At 45.2% G+C, this 20,492-nt stretch overlaps 4 protein-coding genes across 8 annotated transcripts; 1 reads left to right on the forward strand and 3 right to left on the reverse strand.

Annotated features, from left to right (window-relative positions):
- The first annotated feature begins 659 nt into the window (after nt 1-659).
- LOC100842188 (protein WHAT'S THIS FACTOR 1) lies at nt 660-3,582 on the forward strand. The gene is made up of 2 exons (XM_003579093.4): nt 660-2,404; nt 3,052-3,582. The coding sequence occupies exon 1, from the start codon at nt 791-793 to the stop codon at nt 2,261-2,263; it is 1,473 nt and encodes a 490-aa protein (XP_003579141.2). The 5' UTR covers nt 660-790; the 3' UTR covers nt 2,264-2,404; nt 3,052-3,582.
- Nucleotides 3,583-4,305: 723 nt separating this feature from the next.
- LOC100822583 (CLK4-associating serine/arginine rich protein) lies at nt 4,306-6,635 on the reverse strand. 2 transcript variants are annotated; one of them, XM_014902511.2, is made up of 5 exons: nt 6,533-6,635; nt 6,240-6,432; nt 5,327-6,134; nt 5,069-5,150; nt 4,306-4,818 (listed from the first exon to the last, which is right to left on the reverse strand). In XM_014902511.2, the coding sequence occupies exons 1-5, from the start codon at nt 6,560-6,562 to the stop codon at nt 4,615-4,617; spliced, it is 1,317 nt and encodes a 438-aa protein (XP_014757997.1). In that variant the 5' UTR covers nt 6,563-6,635; the 3' UTR covers nt 4,306-4,614. The 2 variants fall into 2 exon arrangements, with proteins under 2 accessions (XP_014757997.1, XP_014757996.1); XM_014902510.2 differs by having other exon boundaries at nt 5,327-6,137.
- A 3,462-nt stretch (nt 6,636-10,097) lies between these two features.
- Nucleotides 10,098-12,991, reverse strand: LOC100842499 (nucleolar and coiled-body phosphoprotein 1). The gene is made up of 7 exons (XM_003579094.4): nt 12,730-12,991; nt 12,564-12,628; nt 12,399-12,442; nt 11,552-12,291; nt 10,742-10,831; nt 10,566-10,627; nt 10,098-10,474 (listed from the first exon to the last, which is right to left on the reverse strand). Exons 1-7 carry the CDS (start codon nt 12,961-12,963, stop codon nt 10,369-10,371), a joined length of 1,341 nt encoding a protein of 446 aa, XP_003579142.1. The 5' UTR covers nt 12,964-12,991; the 3' UTR covers nt 10,098-10,368.
- A 214-nt stretch (nt 12,992-13,205) lies between these two features.
- LOC100842807 lies at nt 13,206-19,989 on the reverse strand. 4 transcript variants are annotated; one of them, XM_010238721.3, is made up of 11 exons: nt 19,454-19,989; nt 18,072-18,195; nt 17,853-18,001; nt 16,525-16,797; nt 16,297-16,418; nt 15,645-15,762; nt 15,488-15,571; nt 15,288-15,371; nt 14,845-14,932; nt 14,444-14,501; nt 13,206-13,340 (listed from the first exon to the last, which is right to left on the reverse strand). In XM_010238721.3, the coding sequence occupies exons 3-10, from the start codon at nt 17,964-17,966 to the stop codon at nt 14,458-14,460; spliced, it is 927 nt and encodes a 308-aa protein (XP_010237023.1). In that variant the 5' UTR covers nt 17,967-18,001; nt 18,072-18,195; nt 19,454-19,989; the 3' UTR covers nt 13,206-13,340; nt 14,444-14,457. The 4 variants fall into 4 exon arrangements, with proteins under 4 accessions (XP_010237023.1, XP_024310176.1, XP_014758668.1 ...); XM_024454408.1 differs by lacking the exon at nt 13,206-13,340 and adding an exon at nt 13,990-14,295; XM_014903182.2 differs by lacking the exon at nt 13,206-13,340 and adding an exon at nt 13,990-14,327.
- Between the last annotated feature and the right edge of the window lie 503 nt (nt 19,990-20,492).

Consider the following 20,492-nt stretch of genomic DNA (forward strand, 5'->3'; position numbering starts at 1 on the left):
CTTTCTTTTCTAATCATGACACTGTTTATTATTAGTCCCTCCAATCCATTATAAATACTTTAGACATAGTACAATTTTGTATTAAGTTAAATTTGAGACATTTATTATGGATCGGAGGCTGTAGGTACGTCTTAATTATGCACGTTCATGTTAATCTAACGGTTTGCACGTTGTGTATGGTTGATCACGAAAGCCATATATAGGTGTTGTCATACATGAGAGATTTAGAAATCAAAATACTAAGCTATTCAAAATTTAAACGGGAGGGGAAAACACAAAAGAGGGAATTGGCAAAGGCAAGATACCACATCTGTGTCTCACTTGCGTGTGGGCCCATTTACCACCTTTCAATCTTCTTATCTATTGGAGAAACACACTATTTGATTTCTCTCAACATGCAAGCATGTCACATCATCACACCATTAATTTGTTTACAGTGGGAAACTCGTATTTTTTTTTCATGCATGCATGCTATTTCATCAAGCTATGTCAAACTCATGTTTTTTACACATGCAATGCATGCTACTTCATGAAGCTATCTCAACTAGCTGAAAAATCTATAATTTATCGTACAATTTTATGATACATTTTTATTGGAAACAGCTCACCTATGCTAACTAAAAAATGTCGCATCATCTAGTTTCTCAACGCGTAACATTTGTGTCCGGGTCAAATTTCTTCGCAAAAATTTTCACTGCAAAATAATCTCTCCTATGGCTTCGTCCTAAATAAAACGTGAATTTTTTGTCCCCTTTTTTTATCCCTTTCCTCTTCCACTCCCTCGTCGGCCATGGCGGCCTCCTCGCTCTCCTTCCTCACCGTGGCGCACCACCCTATCTTCCCCCTCAACCCCGGCCGCCTCCGCCGTCCTCACCCCGCGACACCCACTCCCAAACCCCTCTCCGCTGCCATCCGCTGCTCCGCGACGGCGCCACCAGCGGCAGCGAGAGCGAGGCCCATCCCGCCGCCGAAGCTGGTCCGCTGCCCGGCGCTGGACCGCCACGCGTCCCGGGCCAGCCGCCTCCGCTTCGCCCGAAAGCTCCTCACCCTGCTCCTCTCCAAGCCGCGCCGCTTCCTCCCGCTCCGCGTGCTCCGCCGCTGCCGCCGCTTCCTCGGCGTCCCGCGCGACCGTCCACTCGTGCCCTTCGTGCTCCGCTACCCGGCCATCTTCCGCCTCTTCCACGCCCCCGTCTCCTTCCCGCTCTCCCCGTCCCTCTCCACCCTCGCCGTCGCGCTCACCCCGGCCGCCCACGCCCTCGCCGACGACCTCGCCGCGCTGCGCGGGTCCGAACTCGCGCCCGGGCTCGCCGCCAAGTTCCACCGCCTCCTCCTCATGACCCCCCGCCATAGCCTCCTGGTGTCCAAGCTCGCTCACCTCGCCCCCGACCTCGGCCTCGCCATGGACTTCCGCGCCACGCTCTGCCCTAACCACCCGGACCTCTTCACCTTCGCGCACACCTCCCATGGCCACGCGCTCCGGCTGGTCGACGACCCCACGCCGCCGCCGTCACCTTCGCCGCTCCCTCCGCCTGTCCGCTCCGCGGACCGCCTCATCGACCGGCCAAGGAGGTTCCCGCACCTCCCGCTCCGCCGTGGCCTCAACCTCCGCCGCGCGCACCGGGACTACCTCCTGCGGTTCCACAGCCTGCCCGAGGTGTCGCCTTTCGAGCCGCTGGAGGAAGGCGCGAGCGCGGAGATGGCCGAGCGGCGGGCGTGCGCCGTGGTCCGGGAAGTGCTGGCGATGACGGTGGAGAAGCGGACGCTGGTGGACCACCTCACGCACTTCCGCAGGGACTTCGGGCTGCCCAACCGGCTGCGTGCCATGCTGGTGCGCCACCCGGAGATGTTCTACGTGAGCATCAAGGGCGTGCGGCATTCGGTGTTCCTTGTGGAGGCGTTCGACGATGATGGGAGGCTCCTAGTGGAGGATGAGATGCTGGTTGGGAGGGACCGGCTGGAGGAGCTTGTCCGGGAGGGGAAGCGGATCAGGCGGGCGCGGAAGAAGGGTGATTTGGCAGTTGATGGTGACAGTGATGAGGATGAGGTGGAAGATGATAATGTAGTGGACGATTCATTAGGGGCGGATGGTGAATTTGGGGACTTGTTTGAAGCTGGTGTCGCCGGCGATGACTGGAATGAGGTGGGTGGAATCGAGGGGGACAACGAAGGCGATGCTGAATCGGATGCGATGGAGGAGTTTTGGGTGAAGAAAGCTGTGGCAGAGGGGCTGGTTGACAGTGGCAGCGAGCATGATGTTTGGTGAGGAGTGTTGAGCTGCAAGGATTTTGCCCAGACTGTTAATGAGGATCACGAATTGCTGAAATGCACTCTTCTCACCAATTCACAGTAGCCAGATTTCCATAGTATTGCTATAACTTGGGAGCTTTGGTTATGAAGGTGAATGGTATGTTCTTGTTACTTGTGATGTCCACCCATCAAGTTTTATATCTAAGAGGAACATTCATCCCTGGATGTGTAAACCTTCTTGCCTAGCTTGTACTGACCTGATTCAGAAAAATAATCTCGTTAAAATTCAGTTCCATATTAAGATCCTCACATTGTTGTTCTCTGAGAGTTCTTGCACTTTCCTTGTCCTTAATTATAAACCATCTTGGTTTTGCTCATTATGATTTTTCCTATACCTAAGGGATGAACTCTCAAAAGCTAAGTTCGTAATGTTTGCACTGGAGTGGAACATGCCTTGCAACGCAACGCCTTGCAAAAAAAACAAGTTTTGGCTCGGTTTGGTACTTTGGTAAGATGCAAAGTTGTCGCTGAATGGTAAAAACTAGAACCAGTTCTGTCAACCTTATCTGTTTCAAACATATTTTCATGAGCTCATGATAATCCTTCAACCGTACATTCCATTGACGCATTCTTTTTCACCTCGAATATTCAAGAACTAGTCTAAAGCATAGTCTAAAGATCGGGTCCTCCAAGCGGGATCTTTAAGATAATGGATCTTTCCATTAATACATTATTGTTGCTCGCAATGTTCACCAATCAGATTGTGTGCCGAGCTACACTGATACCAATGTTGCCTATTTTCAGGTAGTTCAAATATTATGGCCCATTTGAGGTGAGTTTCCACTTTCCTCCATCCATGGAGGCAGCCCCCACTAGTGTCAACAATATCTGAGCTTTCATCAACACAGACAATACCATCAACAAGGATGCCGAGAGCAATGCCTGCGATGACTACTCCCCGAGCCATGGCATGTAGAATCTCCACTCAATATTGCATCTGTGCTATTTCTGGAGTACCAAAATGACGACCAGTATTGGATGCTAAACCAGCACTCTGGGACCGGAGGATTGCTGCTCTTGAAAGCCTTCATTCCTGTGTTCCTTATACCAGGTCCAGGAATAGGCTAGTCAACATACGATATAATGTGTGCATTTTGCAAAATTATCATGCAGATATATAATGATGTCTGAACTGTATGTATACATCAATTTATTTTCTACAGTTAATAGATGGTCATATCTCTGCATGGATTTCTACAAGTGTATATGTTATGGCATGATGTACATCTATGATTTTTTTTAACTTCTTAAAATGCACAATTGCATTTCACGTTGGACTTGCCTTTTTTGGGGACATTCTGGCTGTATGTATGATCTCATACTGTTGGTTCCAGCTGGAGCCTAAACGTTTCAAACTTGTGACTCTTGTTCAAATTGCTGCCGCAAATCGTGGTCGAATCATCGTGTGCAAGTCAAAGATTTTTGTCCTATTTGTAGGATTTGACTTGTTAACTTGGCTATTTCTATGTCAATGAGCATGATTCATGGAGGAGGTTAATTTGTTAAGCATGCTATACCAAATCATCATGATTCCTTGCATGCCAAAGTGCAGGCTATAGGGGTTTACCAACTTTTGAGGGGCCATTGAGCTCCCTATTAATCCCAGGCATGTGGTGGTATTAACAATGTTGGCCTCTTGCCTAGCCTAGATGCATATTCTTTGTTATAGTAACTCCACTGAGGGTCTCTGAAATTTCCCTTGTAATTTGTAAGGGAGTTTGTCGTAGAACTCGGGCCTGTTTGGAACACAAAAACAGTTGCGGCTAGTCCCTTAACAGTTCTTCCCTAGCAAAATTGAGTTTGCTGCAAGAAATCTGGTAAAATCATAAGTTTCAGAAGGTTTTAGTCCACATAGGTTCTTGGAGGTTTGCCTTTGTGTCAGCTAACCCTTTTTTTTTTCCAATGTTGAGGTATCACAAGCCTAGTTAAACAGCTAATTAAGTCCCCAGCCAATATGACTTATGGCAGAACAGCAAGCAAGCCATTAACTCCATCATGGAACTGGCCAAATAATGTTTTTCCTGTTTCCAGGAATCCAAATGAGTTCAAAGTGAGATGATCAGATGGTATATCCCAAATCCTCGACACATCAGTCACCAGGGCAGCTAGCTGCAGCTCAGGTTATCAATTGCAACATTTACAGCACATCGGTTCAAATAAACCCGAACCACAATTTCATATACAAATTCCATTGCATTGATCTGATGATGCTCTGAACATCTTGCCCCAGGGGTTGGCACTGATAGCTTCAAGCTTCTTTAGCAAAGTTGCATTTTGAGGCGATCTGAATCTCTTGCTTTTTCATAATCACAGGAACCAGCTGCAGCACCGGAAGCGGGACGGCACTCGACCTGTCTTCCGGATCCTCTCAGCCTGTCGCGCTAACCGGGCTGCCCGCCGGTTCCTCCTCGCCTCGACCCTTGCCTGCTTGCCCTCCACCTTGTGGCTCAGGGTGGTCAGCCTCTTTGTCAGACTGTTCTTCGCCCGCGCCTTCGTTTGTTCCGCCTGCACCTGAATTGAAATTTCGCACAACTACATTACATTCTGCTAAAAGATAGTATATGCTACGATGAACAGCGCAGGTTGCGACGCGGATCGACTATAGAGCCTATGATTAGGGTGGTGATTCGATGATGTTAGTTACCAGGTAGCTGGATTTGCTTCAGAGATGAAGGCATGATTGTACCACTCTTTGAATGATGCAAATGCAACAAGTTGAGAATTTTTCAGATGGAAGTTGAGCTAGTGTGAGTAAACTGACCTCTGCTTGCCTCATCTTGGCTTCAAATTTGGATTTCTGGCAGCTCTCCCATTCCTGAATCTTCACCTCCTTCCTTTGATATCTGAACCCATCATAACCAAAACAACAAACATTAGATTTTACCATGTTTTGGGACGAGTATACAGAAATATTAAGAAGAAAAAAGGGAGACATTTCTGCATCCTGAACAAAGAACATAGCCTCCATTGTTTTCAGAAAAATATGCAGAAAGGAAGAGCAGGAAAGATCTTTTCTTGCCTTGATGCAAGCTTGCACTTTCGAGACTCCACCCACGCCGCAGCTCGAGCTTCGAACTCTTCCTTCTTCTTCTTCATGGCCTCGTCGTCTTCCCCGGCCCCGGCGCCGGTGCTCTTCTCCGGCGAGGCACGGAGGAGGAGGCCGTCGTCATCCTTGCCGCTGCTGGCCCAGGACGCGATGCGCATCTTGCCGAGCTGCATCCCCAGCGCGGCAATCTCCCGGCGGGTCCTGAGCCGCAGCTCCCTCTCCGACGCCGACGGCGACGCCGGCTCCGAGCAGAGCGGGCTGAGCAGCGCCGGCGTGGCGGGGGCGGCGGCGGGCGTCCCGCTCCTCGACTGCTCCTGGCTCGCCGCCGGCGTCATCTCCGTCCCCACGTCCCTCATCGACACCGTCGCCGCCGCCGGTGGCCCGGTCACCGAGGATGACGACGGCGAGGGTGAGGGAGAGAGCTCCGTGAGCGCGCTGCGGGAGGCGAGGCTCTTCTTCTTCGCGTCCGGCGGCGGCGCGTGCTCCGGCGCGACGCGGGCGGCGGCAATGGCGGCGGCGGCGGCGGGGGATTTCTTCCTGGAGGAGGAGGAGAAGATAGGGTTGGAGTGCACGACGTGGCGCCTCCCGGCGATCCACTTCTCCGCGTCGTTCCACTTGGACGGCACCTGCTGCTGCTGCCTGAGCCCAAGCCCCGCCGCCGCCATTGCCGGCCTCTCCTCGACCATGTGGAACTCGAATCCGCCATTGCCGGCGTGAGCAGCAGTGGCTCTGCCGTGGCTCCCTTCAGAGCGTGACCGGGAAGAAGAATCCCTCGGATACTCTGCTGAAACGAACCAACCAAATCAATCCGTTAATTTTCGCTATCGTTTGAGCTGTGCGATGCAACAAAAATGGCTTTTTTTTTGCGAGAGAAATGGGAAGTAACCTTCGTCGAGCTCCTGCGGCAGGAGGCTGTTCTTTGGGTGGTCGTCGTCCTCGTCTCCGGCGACGGCGGCGCCGGCCCTCGACGGCGACTTGCTGGCCGCCTCGTCCTTGCCGCCGCCGCCTCCATTGGATGACGAGGAGGATCCCATTCCCAGAAGCTTCATCCTCAGCTTCGTCGGAGACATGACCCCCATCTGCATCACCCCAAATTTAATCCCCAATCACACAAGAGAAGAAAGAAAGAATGGAGATAAACAGGGGTGTTGGGTCAATTGAGCAGACGATCATTTTTACCTGGACTTTGTGGATCCTTTCATACTCCATAGAATCTCTCTGCCTGTTTATCTCCTCCTGTAATGGGTGAGTAGAGAGAGGGACTGAGAGGAAGAAGAAGAAGAAAGCAAAGCAGCAAGCGTGCTTCGCCGAGAGTATATAAATAGAGGGCGGGGGACACGTGGCGCTCGAGGGAAGGAGTGCGTGCTGCTGGGCCGTGCGATCGACACGTTTACCTCATCGGACGGACGCCCTCGGACTAAGAAGATTTTGAAAACAAATAAATAAATGTCGATGAACACCCAAATTATTTGTCTCAAATTTGCCGAAATATGGATGTATTTATGTTGTAAAAGCATCTAGATACACGTAATATTTCGACAAGTAATACGGATCGGATGAAGTATTTTTTTTTATACTCGTCCGATATAAATTAATTATCGCAGTTGTGTCTAGATAACCATATATCTAAAACACATGCATCGGAGAGTAGGGTTGAAAATATATGTTAACAATATCATTCAAAAGTTTAACTACCGCTCTAAAAATCATTTAGATTAGGCAAGTATACAATTTTATCTTCCGGTAAACATAAGTATACAATTTTGTTGGATGTTCTGAACACAACGTAATAGGAATTGGCAGTCAAATTTGGAGACCATGCCAATATTCAGAAAGATAGTTTTAAAAATATATAAATTTGTTATAAATAATAACCGGTGGTGAAGGGATGATTTCAAAAGTACAATAATAGGAATTGGTGTTGTGCTTTTGGGCCATATTCTGGTTAACTGTAAATTTGCAAGTTATGGCTTCAAAATTATTTGGCTTTGAGTTTGAACTTTGCAAGGATGATATTTACAAATTACAACATTGCATAATGTTTCCAAGGAGACGTGAAATTGTTTATCTCGTCTAGTGCCCCACCCTATCCAACACTACTAACCCATGCTCACCCAAAAGAAGAAGCCACAGGGAAAGGTGAGCAAGAGAAGACTCCAAAGCCCAAACCCCAACACACAAAGCCCTGCTTTGTTAATTGCTTTGCTCCTCCTCAGAGGACACAAACCACACACCATTAGCATCACTTTTCTTCTAGGGTTTGCCAAAACCATCAGCTCCTGTACCTCTCACACACAACATCAGTCTCTGTCCATCAGACCCGTTTCTGTTACTCCTGTGGTTTGTTGTCTTGATCCTTCTAGTTAACTTCAACCTCATGTAATTTACTTAACCCCTCACAGTTGTTAATCTCTGTTGAGCTTTTTGAGGCCACATTGTCCAATGCTTGATGTCACCATTCTGCAAATATCCATGTAAATAAAGGTGCTTCTCCCAAGGATGATAAGTTTCAACAGTAGGTGTCCCATGGGAAATTCCAATCTGTCTCCTGCCACATAATTTTGGCGCCGAAGTCCATAGTTCAAATTGGAGGACATCTATACTACTCCACTACTCACCATAATGCTTCTTTCTGGCATGGCACGATGGAGCAAATAGTAAAATCATTAGTGCTTAGGATTCTATGCTTTTAAGAATGCTAATCATTCCAAGGTGTCCATGCCCTAAATATGTTAGGTGTGCCCTTTTATGCGCATTTGAATGGCAGCAGATGTGATCATGACTTTTGGGGGCAAAGTTTTGTATGGTGTCATGAGATGAATAGGCCTGTGGTAGGCAGGTGCTATCACTGTCTAGCTAGAGTTTTTGATTTTTGGCTTGCTTGCAATCCAAGAGAAGATCTGCAAAAAGTGTACCTCTTCATTTGTACATACATGTTGGAAACCCCACTCAATCTAGCTATAGCAGCAGTCTTACAGCAGGTGAAGAAGAAGTCCCAACTCCTCATGTTGTACAGTATCAGCAGTTATGGTGATGTGTGAGAGTACAAAACCAGCAGCAGCAGGATCAGATCAAACAGTTCTTCAGAGTTTTTAATGGATTCCCTTCACATTTTCATTCATGTTGCAAACAGTTTTTGAGAGTTTGAATGGGTTCTTCACATTTTCATTCAGAGTTTGAATGGGTTCTTTCTAACTTTCTTTCTTCCTTGTGGTGCCTGCAGATGGTAGAAAAGAAAAGCCTGTGCACAGTGCAGATGCATTTTTACCTCTACTCCATGAGTTCATGTTTTTATAGCAGACCCCACTGTATCTCACTTGAAATTGTTTTTTTAATGTTTGGATTTGTTGCCTGTGTTAATTCAGAGCCATTATTCAGATAGAGCATATGGAACCAAAACATGGCATCATCAGCAATGAGCCCAGGATCAGTCAGCTTCAGAGGAGGAAAAACCTATTACTTTTGTGGAAACCAAAGGAGATTTCTGACAGAGAGAAAGACATGGGAGTTGTGTGTGTTTGTGACTCTGGTCTCCTTTGATGCAGTTACCAAGAAAAAACTCCTTTGCCGCTCTAAGGCCTCTCTATCTGCTTCACAAAGCATATGCTTGTCCCTAAACTAACTAAAAAGTCAAATATCGAAAAAATCAAGAAGTAGAAAACACAAACTTAATGTGCATTGTGATTTTGTATGCAGCCAGGGAGGCAATTCTTCCAGGCATGGGCATGGCTACAGTGAATGCAGCATGTTTTCAATATACAGCATAGTACAAGACATCTTGGAGGTGACCTGTCTTAGGTAGGTTTGCATAGGTTAGGTCACAGGTTGAGTAGGCTTAGGTTGCTCCAGTGGCACATCTCCTCCTGCCTGGCTTTGGTCTGGGAGGATCTTGACCACCATGGATATGGATTGGATTGAGTGGAGCAGCAGCAGCAGTTGAATCAGCTCCAAGTTTTTTTTGACTGGGTCAGGTTCAAATGAAATGATGATGCTATCATCATCACCATGGAGTTCGTTCCAATGTTGCTGTGGTCATCATGCAGGTGCTTCTGTATGTTATCTCTGCATCTTTGACCATTCTTTTGGAAGAGGGCTCTACAGAAACAGATAAGACGTAGTAATATTGGGATGTGATTGCCAGTTTACCAAGATACAAGAACTTGCAGACACTTTCTAAATCCTACGGGAAACCAAGATGCAAGAACTTGCAGAAGTACTCTCTTTGGGTGCTACACAAAAATATGCATAAATTTGAAGAGAAAAAGATGCATACAAAACATATATAAAGGAAAATGACCATAGACTCCAGTTGCTTGCTAGGAATCCTACGGAACTGTCATGTAGAAAATGAATTTTAGAAATTTTGTCGGTTTCATTTCTTTGATCCCAAGGGACTCGCTGCTCAAGAAAATCTATAGATTGCAATCCTATGATATTCCTATGACAATCCTTTGTCCAAAAAGAGGCCTTGTGTCTTTCCCATGCAGCTTTTTTTGTTTTTTGTTTGAGAAGAGTCTTTCCCATGCAGCTGGCTTGAACACAAGGGAAGGGTCAGTTCCGGGCCAGAGTCCAACCCATTGTGTACATTTAAGGCGTGGAGGCCCAGCCTTGCAGCTCGTGCAGATGACACAAGCTGCTTTCATAATCCCTGAAACAAGGTGACCAAAGATCCAAACTTGCAACATATGGCCTTGCTTTCTCTTTGATGCGAAACCAGAGTGCCCTATCTACTAACAGTAAATCAGAGAGAACATTACTGTAGCCAGAGTACCAATAGAATGATCTGTAGTAGTACTTCGTTTCACATTTCTAGTAACAAAATGGTGAGTCTCACTGATGAGTCCGATACAATGTCCTGATAACTTAGCAGGGCACAGAGCACAACAAAATGGGCACCCACATAACCTTTTTTGCTCCAACCAGAAAGAGGGCATTCCCCTCACTTCTTCCATTCAGCGAGACTGACCCAAGTAATGAGGGCAGGAAAATTTGGGAGGCTTGCAGATGTGAAGCAATCACTCGTCGTCTGAATTGTCGAACTTAATCGAGTGGGTTTGGAGGTCAATGAGCCCACCCCTGTAGGTTCCACGCTTCTTCTTGGTCTTCTCATGTCTAAAGCCCCTGTAAAGAGAATTGAACTATGATCATGAATACATGTTTGGCGGTAAGGGAATTCAGCAAAATCTGCAGGAAACAAGGGCAAGCCACCAACCTTCCTCTGACTTGGCCAAGAATCTCCTGTGCCTTCGCACCGTACCCAGAGTCCGCACCACCCTGTGAAGAGAGGAGTACAGATCAGATGGTCAATGTTAATGCCAAGAAACAGCCGGATTCTATGAGCATATGATCCATAAACCTCAAAAAGATGAAGCATCTAACAGCAAGTACCTTAGCCCAATATGAATTATCCTGTAGTCTTTCATCAGCAAATTTAACATCATCCAGCTTCACACGTTGAAACGGAATCAAAGCTTTAGGCTGCAGGAATGAATAATCACAATACTGTCAATTCTCGGAACTATTTCCAAGACATCAGATAAAAGATAATTGTCAGTATTCAGAGGTTGGTGGAAATTGAAAAGCTTATCATGTCAACTGATGATGACGATGTAGGTCAAACTACGTATAAAAATCTCTATCCTTCACATAAAAAATAAAGCCATGTCATTCTCAGCACTAGAGGGGTTCATAAACGGGTTTGACCTCAACCTGTGGAAACTGGCAATCAGCAAACTACTTCATTTGCCTTCACTGATCAATATCAGAGCAACCAAGCTAGTAAAAAAATTTGAACTACCAGTTTTCATGGAATGAACTCAAACCCGTTTCTGAACACCCCTACTCAGCATATCCTAAAAGCCTTATCACATCAACCTCTGCATCTTGGGTAATGAATATTCACTTACTAAAGCTTCTAATTCAAGCACAATTTGGGTATGACATAAGTAGTATAAGTAATATGTTAATGACTTGATAATAATAATAACAGTAAGACATATACACTTAGAGTAATCATAATAGTACTATGGATGCAATTGACTACAGGTAGATGAAACTAAATATTGAAATAACTCTTCATGTAACACAAGTCAGAAACTACAAAAAAAAATCCTCAACGACAGCTTTCAGCTTTCATGGTGTATAAATCATAGCGTAAAGTAACTCAGAAAGCAATTTGAGAGATAGAAAACATCATACCTCGGAAAGTTTCTGCCTTTTATTTGGCTTCAATATGGTGCTGCACTCATTCACATCATCCTCAGTGCCAGTGATACCTTCTTTGTCTTCAAGTTTCCTCTTCTTAGTAACTCCATTATCAGTTGAAACCCTTCCATCTTCACCTGTCTCGATGTCCATTCCAATCTTGTTTTCGTCATCTGATTCAGAACTCAGCTTCTTTTTCTTCTTTTTACTTTTCTTTTCATTGGCATCTTTCCCTTCTTCTACAGCATCACTATTCACACTGGCACCATTAGATTTCCCCTCGACCTCAGTAGGTGCAGTTCCTGCATCAATCTTATCTGAGGTCTCTGGAGTTGATTTACTCTTCTTCTTTTTCTTCCCTTTATCCAGAGGAGCACCATCGCCCAAACCATTCTTGTCAGAACCATCATTCTGACTCTTAGGTTCTTCCTCTCCCGATTTCTTGCCATCCTTAAGTTTCCCTGCAGCCTCAAACTTGTTTTTTACTGCTAATTGCGCCTTCTCCAGCCTAGCTTCAACATCCTCAATCTTTTCCTGTTTCTTGCTTTTCTTTTTCTTGCCATCAGGCTTCTGATCTTCAGTCTTTGCTATTACATCCGCCTTTTCACTCGGTTTTTCAGGGGCAGAAGGTTCACTTGCCTCAACCTCAGGTTCACCAACTTCAGCACCAGCTTTCTTATTCTTCTTTTTCTTGCCCGTCTCTTTCTCTTCCACTACCGCGTCAGCTATTTTCTCTGCATCGACAAATTCAGGTGGGTGAGCACCAAACAAAAGGGATTACTCGGTCTGTCTTAGTCTACGCCAAATTACAACACCTCGTAAAAAACAAAGATGCTGCTACCTTGCTGAGTGCTCGCTGCAATGCTGTCTCCCGGAGCAGAATGGCTGCACACAAAAACATAATTCCATTCATTACGAACGAACCAGTAATTTCCGGCGGACATCATTGCTAATCAAAAGAATCAATTCAACAAAATTACTGAAGACCCTCGCGTGATTCAAGTACCTCGGGTCCAGAAATTTGGCAACCAGCTCTTCCAGGCTGACCGCCGGCGTCCTCCAGGCGCCTCCCTGGAAAAAAGCAAGTCCCCAGCGGTTAGCTTCGCAAAATCGTGCAACGAAATGGCGACGAAGTCGTAGGAGAGCGAGACAGGGAGAGAGTGGTGGCGTACGTCGAGTTTGGCCTCGGACTGGAAGGCGGCGAGCGTGCGGGGGAAGCCGCCGGACTCGAGGAAGGCGGCGACGCAGGCCACCGCGGCGGCCCTCCTCGCCTCGGGGGAGCGCTTGGCGGGCGCCTTGCTCTTGCCCTTGCTCTTCTTCTCCTTCCTCGGCGGCTCCTCGGCCATGGCGGCGGCGGCGGGTGGGGAGAGGGAAGCGAGTGCGACTTGGCGCGGGACGAAGAGCATCAAAGAGGGGCGCGAGCTAGGGTTTGGTGCTCGGGGTTTATACACTGTTTGTGCTTTGGAAACCTCTGGCTGTTGTTGTTGGTGTGGCGTGGCCGCGTGGTTCTATGACATGTGGGGCCGACGATTTGCTGGTTAGCAACTTCTTTTCTGTGGACCGTTTTTGACTGTTGCAGATTGAAATTGGACGTGGATTTAGGATACGTTCTGATCGTGTCCATAGTTGTCCTGGTAAAATTATGGGAGCCTCTGAAAGTTGCCAAAAAGTTTGGTTTCTTTGGAATCTTACTAGCTTGTTTGGCACCGACTTTGGTTGTAGTATTCTGAAATTCATTTTGAATTTCGTATGGCTGGCACGGAATAGGGTACAGGAATTCAATCTGAAATTGCATGGAATCACACCATAAGTTACCTCAATTCCTCTCTGAAAATCACATTCTGAAATTATTGTCTCTCGCTCTACAAAAAATAGATGATGGCCCTACGTTTTTGCGGGAATTTTCAGTTAACATGAGTGAAATTGAGTAGCAGCAACGAAAGAGCGTTCAAAATTGAAAGCATGTAATGAAATTGTATGATATATTTTTTACTTCATGGATGTGAAAGTGTTGTCGTTTTACATTTGAAAATAATACTCAAAAGCACTTCAACTCCCCACTTCATTCATACCCGGGAGACTTGGGACCTGGTCCCTCTCTCGCCCGTCTGTAACACCTACTGCAAACCCCAAGTGCCACTAAAGTAGCCTCAATTGGATGGACGTAGGGACTTTCTGCCCGAACTAGAGCTGCAAATTTTTGACATGTGACCTGAACTAGTTTTTCAAAAAGTTATGTTATTTTAAAATTTTAATTCATTTTGTTAAACTAAGTAGTATCAGAGCGTATCCTGAGGGTCAAAAATTTGCAGCTATAGCCCGAACTAGTATAATTTCTTGTGTCCTCTGTGCACACCATCCGAGCCAGACGTCTGTGGGCGGTCCTTATCGATCAAATCCGACCGCCAATTAATTAGGTTACAAAAAGAACAAAAATGGCAAACTTAATCATATACGCATTTACTATTAACCAGGCACCACATGTATTTGGAGAACATTGTTTTGCAGGTCACAAAACATAAGTACATGGAATGATTCACGAAAAGGCGCGCAAATCAAGAAGGGAAACGCCTATCAAATCAACCCAAAATGGGCAAGGCACCACGGGGCCATGACCAGTCCAAGGCCCGCCAGCAAAGTCGGTGGCTACTGGCGAGTTGGCCCGGTCAGGCCCTGTTCGTTTCCTCTCTCAACACACCTCTCACTTGAGCTTCACTCTTCATCCTCAAATTTTATCACTTGACTCAATCCATGCATTTAAAAGATAAACCTTTTCTCAAAGTAAGAATTTTTTTGCCAGAGCCAACTAACTGGCATACATAAAAGACGGCAAAGCACTAAAAGATGTGATGGAACAGTTATAATAATGCAGGAAAATTAACTTGCCTGGGCCAGCTTTGTCAAATCAAGGTAGAGCATGTTTTCATAGAAACTCCGTATTTGCCTAAACAGTAAACTATTTGTTAGAATCGAGGCGGATGCGCATACAGATAAACAGTGAACTATATTTGTTAGACGTATAATCTATCTGTAAGCCAATCATAGAAACCGAAGCCCTACCATGCTTGTTCTCAAAATAAAGCGTAACCAAGATATACAGAAATTCGAACTGCAAGATAAAAACAGAACAAATCCCACATAACAATTGAACTTCACTTGACTGCACATGAGTGCCATGTGCTGGAGCGTCAGCCAAAAAGAAAAGGCTAACTACAATGCTGATTGGTCTTTTTTTTTCTTTCTTTACTGGGCTAGAGATCGGGCTGGAGTTGAAATGAGATGCATACCTCTTTCAATGATTTCAACACCACGAGACAGTTTTGCAGTTAAGTGTATTCTGCCAGGGAGGCGTTTGGTGGTGTTGAACACGTCAAGCTACAAATATAAAATAAAATAAAATTCTTAGTGCGGCTGATAACCAACTGGAATAAGATTATTTCAATCCCAAAGACGCAACAACCACAGAGCCAAAGTTACAAGCAAATTGGTGTATGATAGAGATGAAAGCCTGAGCCACTAGCACAGATATAAAAGTGAAAAGTAACAGTAATACAAATAATAGTTAAAAGGAGATTGATACACCAGATCATGGTTCAGGTATGTGCATTACCGATTTCTATGTGCTCCTATCAAAATACTCCATCCGATCACAAAAATGCAAGTCATTTAGGACATTGACATTGTCTACAAGGTGAGATCTTGACTTGGGAGTTTCTAAAAGAGAACTTACCACTAACACTACATCCTTGTCGGAATCGCAGCCAATTCCTTTTTCCAAATAGCCCTTGCATGTATCCAGCAACATATTCTCCAACTAAAACAGCAACAAGTAACATATGTCATCATCATAGAGCAAGATAATATGCATGAAACATGACTTCTATTCATAATATTTGTAGGGAACATAACAAATCTTTAATGCACACATACCTGAATTGCAGTAGCAATGCATTCTCTGTTCACAGTATCACCAATCCTAACACCATGAGTCTCGGCATTCGATCCTCCTGACACCTGCGCTTCAATGGAAATAAATTACCTTACGCATAACAATGAAAATAAATACTCATGGATGGACAATCAATACCTCTAGGACGATAAGACCAGCATCAATATGGTACTTTCGAGATATCTTCTCTTTACTCTTAAGGTTCAGACATTTGATGCCAAACAACTTCATCCCAAGATGGATACGGGGGATACAACTATACCAAATAATTATTTATTAGATACCAAAGTAGGCAAATGACAGCAAACATTTCCAACCAAGTAGTCAAAAGTTACAAACAGAAGTGTGTACAACACAGAACCGGAAAATTGGATCTTGAATATAAGCCTAAAAAGTTCAAAGTGTCTTGTGATTTAATCACTCAGTCCCAACCAAAGAAAAAGAAACTTATAAAAACTGGTTCAAATGACCTCCTACAAGGTTTTAGAGCTTGCTCGGTCAATATGGTGACGATGAAACACAGTTTCATCCTAACTTTAGTGTTGACGATGACCTGACACGGTACCTTTTGGTAAAATAAAGAGAAAATATAAGTATATTTTTATGTTTAGACTCTATGCTCTGCAAGCCAATATTTAAAAACTACATGACCAGTTAAAGTGGCTGTGTAGTATAAGGCATAAAAACAGCACAGGACCAACTATCCTTTTACAAACCATGAACTAACAGAAGGCTTATCTTCAAAGAGGGTGAGCAATTATAGAACAATAGAATCAAAAGAGAAACATACTTGAATGTCCTCCAAAGATGCAAGCATTTGAGAATGGTTGAAGAAGGTATAAATTCAATGGCACTAGCTATCAATCCAATAACAACTCCTTCCAAGTTGATTACTGCCCCTCCAAAACAACACTACAATATTTGTGTTGTTAATATTAGAAAACAGCATATGTAGGCGTGCAAATCAAAATAAAAAAGAAAGCAAATAACTTAATCTCAAAACAGGGAGGAATCGTACCCCTGAGACAACAGCATCAAAGTACATGTAATGGTGATGCTGATACGAGCCTGCACCTTTGTTCATCACTTTGCAATTCTCTATCTGCAAATCCCACCTGTCTCTTCCAAGGAGGAAAATGTCCTCGGAAAATATCAGTTCATTGCAAAAACGAGGTAACGTTTCTGCTGGATCCATAGGTACACTGATCAGAGCAAAACCATATTGCTCATCTAAATAAATCAATTGACCCCTCACTTCAACATCATCGATATGCAATAACTGAACACGGACCTAGAACAAAAGTCGAAAAAGACATAACGTTATCTTCTTTGAGAAAGTACCTTTCCAGAAATACACAACATGATCTATTAAATTTACAACTAAAGCATCTAGAGAAGGAAAGAGAGATTGTTGGCCCTTGATCTGCCCCACGGGTGACTGATTAGCTGACCAGCACCCTCACACAACACTCAGCTGTAGGTGGTAGAAGAATAGGGTGAGCACAGAGAGCACACTCACATGAACACAAGTCTGCAAGTGCAGCAAACTGAACTGCTTTTCATTACTAACAGACTGATATTTATACAACTCTAGTCAACTATTACTACTGCTAGTACCACAGCCACTACTGGCTGGCCCTTATTGTTACAGTAGATAGAGGGGACAGCAAAGTTGACCTATTGCCAACTTTGCCAACTCTCTGCCGCAGCGAAAACTGAGTGAGCTGCTGCAAAGGTGGAGGAAGGTGCAGCAGGCTAGATAGGACAGCAGGGACTTGTGTGCAACTTTGCCAATTCCCTGCTGCTGCCAGGGTAATTGGAGTGTGCTGCAAAAGGTGGGTGAGCAGCAGGCCTTCTTTTCCTGCTGCTGCAGCACGAGTGGGATGCAGCAGCTGCAAAAGGTGGAGAGTGCAGCAGATTATCTTACAGAGATATTGTTTTTTAGCTATCCACTCCCTCATCTCAGAAAAAGAGTCGCTATGGGAGCCGTGCTGGTCTAACTTTCTCAACTTTGACTAGGTTTGTAGCAAATGCGTGCAACATTTATATCTCCAAACAAGTTTATTATGAAAGTACATTCAACGATCTACCTAATGATACCAATCATGTATCATAAATATTAATATATTGTTAAATATATTTGGTCAAAGCAAAAAGTCGTTGACTTTTTGGGAAGCGAGAATGACTCTTTTTTAGGGACAGAGGGAGTACACCATAAGAAATGTCTCTCACTTTGGGTTGAAATTTCTTTATTATTCAATATGGGCATCAAACTGTGCTTAAAGCTAACACCAATAAATTGATCTTTTAAAGGAAGATACTACTTTTTTATTTTGAAAAACTTACCTCAGCATCTCGAGCATACTCTTGTCCACCTAACCACACATCCACGTTTGGAGGCCTTGAGCAAAAGAGATGCGCAGATGTTAAAATGGTTCCTTTGTCCTCATTCCACTCCATCAAAATTCCTGAGCTTTGTCTTAGTAACACATCATCTGCATATGACATGTGTTAGAAAACAACAACAGATTATGTAGCAGAACTAAATACAAGAATCTTATGTACCAATATATGCAGAGAGCCCCAAAACAAACTTTGAAGCTTTCAGGATTGTGTCTGCAGCAATCTTGAATAGGTATTGAATCAATAGCGGTGTCTTTGTCCAATGTCGGAAGCTTCAATAGTTGACCTGTACATGCACAATAAAAAAACCAAGGTGAAAAAAGGACGAAGTTTACGTAAACACCGATGGTTGTTCTTTTGTCCTATATATATGCAAGCCTATACCGATGAATAAAACTCGCGGTTCATCCAATTCACACATAGGTAACGAGCAATATGGCTGTTACCAGTAACCCATTAGGTAACGGGTAATATGGAGGCCGGGACAGAGAACTTGGGGTTCTTTACAGCTGCAAATATCAACCTTGAGCTGCTGGTGTAAGAGCATCTCCAGCCGCGCCCCCTAAAGGCCCCCCAAACAGGTTATGGGGGCGCCGGCGCCAAAAAACTGACCCAGTCCGCCCCCGCAAAATCAAAAAGTAGCCGACCTGCCGCATCAATTTAGCCGGCGCCCCCTATTAACTCCCTTCTCACAGGGGGGCTAGCGGTGGCGCTGGCTGAAGCTGAAAAGCAGCGCGGGCCACCACTATCAGTGACACAAACTAAATTTGGGGGATTGATTTTTGGGGGTGCGGCTGGGTGGCGGTTCCACCCCAAATAAATTGTTGCGCCGGCGCCTCCCCATATGGCCATACGCCGGATGAAATATAGGGGGGACGAGTGGAGATGCTCTAATTGGTGACTGAACTGCTGCAAGCTGGTGCACTAAACTATTTTCTACAAGCTGGTGAGCAAAAGCCCCTGTCATGATGAACCCTGCAGTGACTCTGTTGGCGTCGCAAGGATATCCGGTCAACTCCAACCAAGTTTGCAAAATTGTTCAAACCTACTTGTAAAATTCTTAGTAGTATGATTGAAAAGCAGTAATCCAATATGTGCTTATTGATGTGGTGTCAACAATACACTCATTCCTAGCTTAACTACCAAATTGTTGTTTCATGATATGACAAGGTCAATACTGTCGACAAGGAAAGGCATGCATGTTTCTGAAATCTATACATGAATAAGTTACAAAAATTGTAAGCAATATTGGTACGTGGCTAGTGCGTTCCTACATTAAGGAGATACAAGCCATGTTTATTCCATAGATTTTTAAAGCAAACCCTTTTGAATTTTGAACTTGTGATTTATAGCACGCACTAATTGGCACATTTGAAAGGAACATTTTTTTTTTGCGGGTAGAAAGGAACATTTTAACTTGAACTGAGATGTACAAATAAAGAAGTATGGATGTTATATGATGACCCGAACTTTCAAGCTACCGAGGACTTTAGACATTTTCCAATGGACAGTACACAGAGGAATCAGGGGACTGAAAAACGAACCTATCCTCTCGTAGTATTGTTGGTAGGCATTTAGGTAGGCTCTGGATAACTCTGGGTCTTGCGAAACCGATGGTTCGGGGAGTGGCTGTCCCTTGGAATCATACTCCACCAGATACGGCATACGGACGGGAGAGTTGGGTACAAAGGCAGTAGCAGCCACCATGGGGTCACTTGCCGCGGGAGCAACTGACCTCGGCGGCACGACCTCCACCTCTTCCACTCCGACAGTTGAAGCTGGAGTCACCACCCGTGCGCCGCCATCAGCGCCGGTGATGCCACGACGCCGACGGCGTGGTGCAGAGGAGATACGTGGCCTCTTGCTGGCCGTCGATGGCTCCTCCTGCGTGACGGTCGGTGCCATCTCTGACTGGCGCGAGGTGACAGATCCAGCCGCCGCCGTCGACCGGGACCTCGTCACAGTCCTTGAGTCGGGTTCGACTGACTGGACCGACTGCTCTCCGGCGGGAGATCGCCGCTGTCTTCCCATCGGTAGGAAGGTCTGGAGTCAATTCCTGCGCGCCGCTGCTGGGCCGCGGCCCATTAGTTTTCCTCTCTTATTTTTGTTTTCTTTTTTTTTGGAAGATAATATATACTCACTCACTCCCATATTACGTGACTCAAATTTACCCAAAAAGTGTTTAGATACATGTAATATAACGTCACTTAATATGGGACGGAGAGATATGAAACATAGGGGATTACAAACCGCTCACGAGGAGAGCATACACAAGTGCAGCTTTGCACGATCCGAAAACAAGAACACTGAGTCTAAAGCTAAAGTCGGCGAAAATTACAACCATAGGCTGATGGCGGGCCAGATGATAGGAGCCTGACGCGCAGCCATGGTTGAAATATTCAAATGACTCTTTTGTGCAAGCCTAGCGCCAACGACTCTTCCGGCAATCGAGCGGGTAGGTGCACGAGAGGTAGCAAAAGATTGAGTTGTAGATCTCGAAGACACAACACCAAGCTCAATCTAAAACTTCCTCACTCGTTGGATCTGGGGATCAACAACAATGGCTCTCTCACCTGCCATCGG

Source organism: Brachypodium distachyon, chromosome 4, assembly GCF_000005505.3.
Source record: "Brachypodium distachyon strain Bd21 chromosome 4, Brachypodium_distachyon_v3.0, whole genome shotgun sequence".
NCBI lineage: Eukaryota > Viridiplantae > Streptophyta > Magnoliopsida > Poales > Poaceae > Brachypodium > Brachypodium distachyon.